This window comes from Melanostigma gelatinosum (genome assembly GCF_949748355.1).
Source record: "Melanostigma gelatinosum genome assembly, chromosome: 13".
Taxonomy (NCBI): Eukaryota; Metazoa; Chordata; class Actinopteri; order Perciformes; family Zoarcidae; genus Melanostigma; species Melanostigma gelatinosum.
The window spans coordinates 17,426,325-17,434,982 of record NC_136646.1 but is presented as its reverse complement, the minus strand read 5'-3'; the positions used below and the strand labels follow the sequence as shown (position 1 = coordinate 17,434,982).

At 42.5% G+C, this 8,658-nt stretch overlaps 1 protein-coding gene across 2 annotated transcripts; it reads right to left on the bottom strand.

Moving 5' to 3' along the window:
- Positions 1-1,851: 1,851 nt before the first annotated feature.
- Positions 1,852-8,356, bottom strand: cdr2a (cerebellar degeneration-related protein 2a). 2 transcript variants are annotated; one of them, XM_079281380.1, is made up of 7 exons: positions 8,151-8,356; positions 6,421-6,533; positions 5,443-5,591; positions 5,152-5,328; positions 3,747-4,061; positions 3,304-3,586; positions 1,852-3,089 (listed from the first exon to the last, which is right to left on the bottom strand). In XM_079281380.1, exons 1-7 carry the CDS (start codon positions 8,227-8,229, stop codon positions 2,805-2,807), a joined length of 1,401 nt encoding a protein of 466 aa, XP_079137506.1. In that variant the 5' UTR covers positions 8,230-8,356; the 3' UTR covers positions 1,852-2,804. The 2 variants fall into 2 exon arrangements, with proteins under 2 accessions (XP_079137506.1, XP_079137507.1); XM_079281381.1 differs by having other exon boundaries at positions 3,331-3,586.
- Between the last annotated feature and the right edge of the window lie 302 nt (positions 8,357-8,658).

Below are 8,658 nucleotides of genomic sequence, written 5' to 3'. Positions count from 1 at the left end.
ACAATGTTCACTGTAAAAGTACTGGATGGACAGGCAATTAAATGTTTGATGATGTATTCTCGCCACATGTGACTTATTTATGAAATAAAAATTCCCTAAATATAAGTCTTCAGAACATCAGGTTATGTAATCATTTCTCATCTTTTTGATGTCGGTATGTTTCCAGGTTCTCTGATAAATACTTGTTTTGATTTACACATCTTTAGAGTTAATATTTAATTCGCGTTTTGTACATGTTTAGAAATAAAGCAGTAACAATAAATGCCTTCAATAAACTTCCTCTTCCCTGTACTGTGATGGTAAAAATATGCATTTGCACTTTGTGTCTTCGATGTGAACTCGCAGTGAACTCTAAACCATACGTGTCATCTATTAAGGAAAATGGCTACTGGAAAAGTACCAAAACTACTTGCAAAGTGGCAAGAACAACTTGTTCTTTAGGAGTAACGAGAGTGCAGACTACACCTCATGTTACCTTGAATGTATCGAAGCTGTGAAAGGTCAGCTGGATGCAGCAGACAAGCCCTCGTGGGTGCTGCACTTTTGAGAAATAACTTGTTGCTGTATAAATAAAGGGGCTTGTGTGTTACATATTTTGAAGCATCCACACAGTCTACTGAATACGTAGCTGTTGTGTTTTCTTCCCTCTTGCAAGAGAATAAATGGATAAAGACAACTTTGAATCTTGTTAAGACTTTTTTATTTGTGAACAAAACTCTCTTCTGCCGATTAACATAGAAATCTTCCACAACACTACTTATTATGTGATTCAGCATGTCACGTTGGAAAACGAAGCAGTTTTTTTTTTACCTGTAGACTGCCACAAGAGTGCGCCCTTGCACCGTCAAAGGTGTGTAATAATCGTAGCATCAACATGAGTTTTGGGGTATTTTTGGGGGGGCGTTTTTTTTGCGTGTCTGTTGACTCAGTTTGTGCATCCATTGGTTTTCTACCAAGAAAAATAACAAAGATCTGGCAGCGGTGGGATTCGAACCCACGCCATCGAAATGACTGGAGCCTAAATCCAGCGCCTTAGACCACTCGGCCACGCTACCACGGTGCAGCGTAATATATTATATTTTTATACATGTTAGGCCAGAAAGTAAAATAATATGTATGTGTAATATATAGCCCAATCTGTCAGTGTGGCTGACTAGCTACTCCCATTGGAAAAAAGTTAGCATCACTGGCCTGGGTTTTTCAGTTAGATATTTATTCTTAATCCAGTGTATTCTTTCTAGTTTCTCTAGGTTACCAACCCTCGTTTTAATCCCCGATGTCATCTCAGGGAGTGTGTCGCGTGGCCTGCAGATATAACCTTCTCCTTTAACGCCAACAGCGTTTGTGAATCCAGTTTCCTTGTTACTGTGCAGCTTTATTTTTACAATATATTTGGTCTTCTAGTCTTGACCTGTACTGATTGCTATGCTGATGCCTTTGTAAAATGTCTGCTTGTGTGCTTACGGTCTTGCCGAGACCTCCCATTTAGGCATGCTGGTATGCAATCCTTTGTTTGGAGGTTTATTGGATTTGAAAGCATGGTCGGGAAATCTCAGTTATGTAAAACCTAATTATGAAAACAGACAAAGCCCCATTAATTGTTTGCTGGATCTCAGAGTTCGCTGGGGGATGGAGGACTTCCAAGAATGGGTTCTGTTGGAGAGAAAATGCTTCTCTGCTGTTGTGTTGCAGGACAGGTTGAAACATCTCTACACACACACACACTACGTAGTGATGCTTTCTCTCTTGCTACAGCGCCCACAATTCAGCTTTCAAATGCACGCACTGGTCATGCCACAGTTGGTGTTTTCGGCATTAGACACAGTGAAAACTCAACAGGCTGTTGCACCAATGTTTTTAATAACTAGTTGGAAGAAAAGTTTCACAGCTTGAAAAGCAGCATATTGCTAAATGACACACAAAATGCAACTGTATGTTATTACATCAGCATTGTCAATTGAGCATATTCTTTCACATGATCGTCACGTCACGTGGAAAGTGAAATTTAATTGTTTCCATTCTTCATGGTAACCTGATCAACACAATTTCAGTTCTACATTAGAGCTGTTCTGTGTCTTACTGACATAAAGACAGTATTCTGGTGTCCAGTAATGTTTCTCTGGTGACACGCCAATGACCCTCAACTGGTGAACCAACTATTGCCAACTTACAAAACCAACTCACGTTAGCTGTTAAGCTAAGTATCATAAACTCCTGCGTCTTGAGGTATTTCAAAGCTACAGTTTTTCATCCTATTACAACATTCCTGTTTAAATAAGTCAGACATAACGGCTACATCTTATATAAAACACACAAACAATGCTCCATGTGTGCATTTCTCTCCCAAGCACCAAATAGTCAACGGGGTTAACATTACATAAACACAGAATACTGTACTTTTTATGAGCTGAGGATCTGATCGTATATATAAATACATATATTATTCTTACTATACATATCTCCCAATACAATAATCCTTTCATCTATAGGTTTCAGTTTTTTTCAAATGTGTTGTTGAACTTTTAGAATGTAAAATGACATCAAATCACAAAGCTGCTTCATGTAACACATTTTATAACACTTCATTTTTGATAAGGACAGAATAAAAGGAACAGTGCTGACTCACAGAAAGCATAGACGTATCAAAATGACAGAAGATAAGAGGATTGTAAATTGCCAAAAATATTGCATCTGCACCCTCTGGATATTTTTACAGCAAAGCAAAACCTCCAAGTTTCTCCTTTTGTCAACAAACTTTGACAGGCAGACCAGTGTAAGTCCCGGGATTATGAACAACACAATCATCAGGCGGAGCCTTGGGCGCCACCGTCGTCCACTGGACCTCTGCTGGTGCCGAGGTCGTCTTTGGTCTTTTGGATGCAGGTGAAAATCTCCTTGAAGAGAGCCTTGTACTCGGGCTGCCTTGTACTCGGGCTGCCATCAAGAACCACAGTCGGATCGGACGGAGCAGCAGAGGACCGGTGGCGGCGGGTCCGGCTGCTCGCAGAGGGACCGTTGGGCGTCTGCACGGCTTTATGGCTTGGCCCGTCTGCCTGCTGGCACCGCCGCAGCAGCTCTTCATACTTCACCTAAACAACAGACGTCTTTTACTTCCAGGGCAGGAAGTGCATACATTTTCTTTAACTGTGGCTTTCAGTCTACATTACCAGTCAAAGAATTTTTTTTTTTTTTTTTTGAAAGAAATCATTGAATTTTGCAACAAACCCTCTAACTGACGTAGAAAAAAATACTTTTTCCTGAATATTGATCATGCATAAATTGTACCGGACATGAATACGCCACCTGCAGTGCGCTGTACTGTGCATCCACCTCGTTTAGCAGAGAGATGCCCCTCTGTTTCACCGCCTCCGCTCGCCTTATACACAGCTGCTCGTGACCGCGGCGAATCTCGTCTGCGCTCGCCGCTCTCAAAACGCTGTCGCTGTTGCACCTCTGCCGGATGTATTGTCTCTGCTCCTCGTCCTTTTCTACCTTCTGCTCGATCTCGTCCTGCCCTGGGCTGGGTCTGTCTTCTGAGGCAAAGAATACTTCATCGGGCAGCAGCAGCTGCTCCGGTCTTCTGATACTGGGGGAGAGTGGAGGGGGACAAGGAGGTGTAAGACTCAAGTATTTTGAGGAATATTTACACCTGTTATAGGTCCGTTCTTGTGCTGTACGTCAAATGTTGTATCACTAATAATTTCACAATTTAAATATGGTTTGTATGTACAGTAAGTCGGGCCTACCTGTTGGCACGGTCAGCGCGCCACAGAAGACGCAGCTGCTCCACTTCGGCCTCCAGCTCCTCCTTCCTGGCTCGGCAGCCGGCCAGCGAGTCCAGCCGCTGCTCCAGGCCTCTATTCTCCCTGGAAGTCAACTCACTCTCTTGCTCTGCAGCCTCCCTGCGGCTCCGCTCCACAGCTATCTGGCTCTGAAGGGTCTGGACGGAGCGCTGGAGAGCCGCGTTCTCCCCCTCCGGGTCTTGGCGTCTGTCTCTGTCATAGAAAGAGCCCTGCAGGGACCAGAGTCCATCCACGCGCTGACCATCGTGGGCCGGATGCCTGAGCCGGGAAATGTCAATAAATGTGTGAAAATAGCGGTTCAAAACAAACACGGAGCTCACAATACATGAATAGTTTCATACAGAGGTGTAGCCAAGGGTATTAGTTTGGCCTACTTTTACAGTTTCAGTTTAATTCAATAACTAAAACCTCAATTAACAGTGTCTCATAGCGAGTGATTTGTTGGGTTTTTTCTCCCTGGGTTTTGTCTTTCTACTCAGATTTTGTCTTATTGTTTTGTTGGAGGTTGTCGGGGACTTGGCAACTTCATAGGGAGACCACATAGGGCTGAAAAAACAAATTCACCTCCCCCACATGCTATTGTTTGAGAGTCAGCAAAAATCATTTAATCTGTGCTTTTAATGCAGTAAAGGAAAGTGCTGAGATTATTTATCATAAAGTGTTAGATCGCTATCAAGGAAACTCAAGGCTTAATGCATTTCTTAAGCAGTATTTAAAATGTTGATTATAGTAATAATTGAATATACTATACTCATAATATGCTATTTACTCGACCTCTTGCTTGATTGTTTGCACTGCTGAAACGCCCCTTGGGAGCTGCCATGACACATTTTCTGTGTACATATATACAGAAACATAGGAGGCTTACTACTACATTTTAGGTTAATTGTTTTGTTGACCAACAAACAAGAAGGTACACCTCTGCTCTCTCCAAAAGCACATCAAACAAATGGCAAGTTGACGCAACAGTTGTGTGTATGAGAGTACGCTGATGAATATTGGAGGATTAACCTCCTCCTCCTTTGGATCATGTCTAAAAGGGGACGTCTGGTCGGGCTCTGGGTGACCTGAAGGTGTCCAGTCAGCATACAAGGGGCTGAGACAGCAGTGCGCTGAGGTGAAGAGATGATCACACAGGAACACTTACTAGTACAACAGGCAGATACACCTGAATATGTGGTTGGTAAATATGTGTCAACACGACTGTGACTTCATCTCACAATATTGTCTGGATCTACCGCACATTTTCCCTCTCTGAAAATAGTCCCTGTGTCTCATCCGGCGGTTCTGCTATTAGCACTGTCCACCAGAATATGTGCAATGACTCACACAGACACGCGTGAAATACCTGTCATGGTGCAAGTCATACAGCTCTTTGAGGCAGGACACACTCTGTGCTCCCAGGTGGCGTCGCTGCTCTGCCAGCTCTCTTTTGTTTCGCTCCGCCTGGGCAGTCTTCAGCTCCTCCACCTGGGTCTGCAGGTCCTCCATGTAGGTCTGAAGGCCTTCGATAGTCTCTGTCAGACTGACGGGGAGAGAAGAATGTGGCTCTGAGGTTCTGCACTCAGTCAAATGATCGATGTCCAATTATGTAAAATGTAATTTAAAAGACAAATTCACTGATAACAGGTAGACGGACCCGTGGATCTTCTGCTGGGCCAGGCGGCTGTCCTGCACTAGCCTCAGGTTGCCTTGCTCCAGGTCCCGGGCAGCCACGTCGAGCTGCTCGTACACTCTGGCGTGCTGGTCGTTCATCTGACGCAGCAGGTCCACCTGCTTGTTCAGGTGCTGGTGAATAAGGGAGGGAAAGAACAAAGATTTAACTTAAGCTTCGTTAATAGATACACGTGTATTAAATCAATTAATCTGCAATGGTCAGGTAAAACGGATGTGCATGTTTTCTATGTTTTGTATAATTGCAGACTGAATATTTTTATGGTTCTGAGCTGTTGGACAAACAACAAAAGATATTTGAAGACCTTGAGTCTTGGAAAATAGTATTGGACTTTTTTAAATTTAATTTTGAAGCGGTTAGTTCCTTAAAACCTCTTTAAAACTTACCCATAGAAAAGAAAAAGAGGAGGTAGCAAGTTTTACACACTCACATTTGGTTTTATATCCCAAGCAAATATATTTTATTACCGAACAAACAAAGGCTTCTTTAGAAGCAACGAGCTGCCAACTAATGGCCTTTAAAAGGAGAAATACAACATGAGTCTGTGAGCTATAATGCATGGTGGACAAGAATGTACCCATTACCGAAAAAGATGTTTCTGCAATAGCCCCGTCTCTTCTTTCAACTAAATTACTTTTATCTGGTAGAGATCAATGCAACCATCTATCTAGTGTAGCAGCACAGCCCCTGTATCCTTGAGTCTGTCATTAGTGCAGTGGGTAGCACCAGTGGCTGACGCTGGATGAGGCTCAGAGAGACGTATGGGGATTAACATATCAACCTCAATAAATCCTCAAGCCCTCTAACTGCCATGAACAAATTAAGGCTCTTATCTTTGTTGGCCTGATTAAGGCCATGTGCTCGAACTCAAATCGATCATTCAGCACTTTCTTCATATGCCAAGAAGGAACTCTTGATTAGTTCCCTCCTAACATTTATCACCTCTATCTCCTGCAGCTGCTCCTTGTTGGTGGAGTACATCTGCTGCAGGGCCTGCTCCAGCTCACGGTTCCGGTCCAGGAGGGTTTTCCCGAGCTCCGCTGCCAAGTGGAGATCTGTCAAAACACAGGAAAACATGTAAACACACGATACAAGACACTTCCAATGCCCAAACACAGGCAACGGACAGCACTAGACGTGTAAAGGGTACACACACACACACCTACCTCTTTGTCTCTTACAAAGAGGAATCTAAGGCATGCTTTGGGATCTCCTTGTGAACCGTTCTCCCACTAAACTCTCTTAAAAGTCTGGATATTTTCCAGCAACATTGCTGAATGGGCCTCTGAGCTGAAGTGAAGCATGACTTATGTGGGACTGCTTTAATAACAATGCAATGAAACCAAACACGTCTCACGCTATACGCAGTGTATGCCCAGTGATTTTGTTTTTACTCAGACATGTCACGTGGCGACCAAATAACAACCTCGATTCCTACTTTTAAAGTCCTAAGAGTTGTTAGCGGAGAGGAGGATGCTGCACAAACTGTTAATCTAAAACAGTTTTATGAAGCTCCTCTGTAAAATGCAACAGGAAGTCTCTCCTTCCTGCTGCCATCACTCGGTAGAACCAGCCACATTTTTTCCCCCTACAACTTGGACGGACTGCTCACTTGGTCATTTACTTGTACACTCATCAATGTATTTATGACAGTAGTTAATTAGTGCTGCAACTAATAGTTATTTTCATTATTGATTCATCTGCCAATTATTTTCTTGATTGATTTGTAGTTTCCTAACTGCTGAAACATAATAAGAAATTGGCATTTTTTTCTTGGCGAAATAGTTGCAGGTTGTTGTTCTTTGATTAAATCTACGAATAAGTTCAGTTCAATCATTTTTCTGTTGTTGATCTTTCCAATACTCTCTTGCACTTTTCAGACATTGCAAGAATCTGGCTATATATTTCGCTCTTTGTTATCTCATATCGCTGTATTGTAACACACATCTCTACCTGTGAGTACACACACACACACACACACACACACACACACACACACACACACACACGCACACACACACACACACACACACACACACACACACACACACAAAGTATATTAGAATTACAAATAATCCTATTATGTATGCAAGCGCAATCCCGGACCTTGAGACACAGGACATATTAGAGAGTCAGGTTCTAGTTTCATCAGAGTTATTTCTTATTATTCATGGTCATATTTTTTTTTTGCATGATTAGTGTTACTTGCCTGCTGTAATTGCAATGTATCTTGTGCATTAATAAAGTACTCCACCTATAATTATGTCTCTTTATCTCAAACCCAATCGAGCTTGTGGACTTGTCAGCAGCATAGACACACATGAGAAGAAAGTATTTCAGAAAACAAACAACACAGGACCTGTGACAGCTGCAGGCAAACCTTGGCCACAGCCTTCAACACATGACTAGTGTGATTATGTATCACAAATGTAGACAATATACTTCAATCTAATTTCATCTCTGAGCCCATTAGAGCTTGTGTCATCATCATGTGCAGATAAAACCAATAGCCTACTCCAACTGTTTATTTATTATTAAACTTTTTAGCTGATGTGATAATAACACAGTTACATTATTCTGCTATCTGTATGCATCTGTCGATGCAGTAATAACACATCCGCCCAGCCGGTCAGACAGAGTTTAGTTTAGTTTAAGAGCCGAGCAGCTCTTACCATGTTCCAGATCGCGTGGGTCGTACCACGCCTCTCCATTCTTGTCAAAATCTTCCTCCAGAATCACGTCAGTTAACATTTTACAGGCGCCGGGTGAGTCTCTGTTTGGCGGCTCCACCTGAGACGCAGGTGTGTGTTCAGAGAGGCAGTCAGAAGTTGTCCGCCATCCACCACCGTGCGTGGAGGAATGTAAACTACATCCTCCCGGTGTGTGTGCGTGTGTTGTGTGGGGCGTTAAGTCTGTTGTCTACCGCAACGTGGCAAATACACTCCAGCATCCGGCAGGTGGCAGATATAATTAAGATTAAAATAAAATCCATTTATTTTAAAACCTATTTATTGTAACCGAATATTTAAATTATTTTTAATACGATTCATAATCAAGTTTTAAAGAAAAGCTTAACAGTTGAATATGCTTGTCTTATTTCCTGCTTCCGTTGACAGCCATTCTTGTCGACCAATCACGAAGCAGTAAATTGACTCTTCTGACCAATCAGATGTTTGTTTG

Excerpts from the sequence above, each read along its gene's own strand:
- cdr2a (XM_079281380.1), bottom strand. The coding sequence starts at position 8,229 with ATGTTAACTGACGTGATTCTGGAGGAAGATTTTGACAAGAATGGAGAG. Across the intron at positions 6,534-8,150 it reads CCCACGCGATCTGGAACATG|ATCTCCACTTGGCAGCGGAG; the intron begins GTAAGAGCTGCT and ends GTGTTTTGACAG. Across the intron at positions 5,592-6,420 it reads AGCAGCTGCAGGAGATAGAG|CACCTGAACAAGCAGGTGGA; the intron begins GTGATAAATGTT and ends CTTATTCACCAG.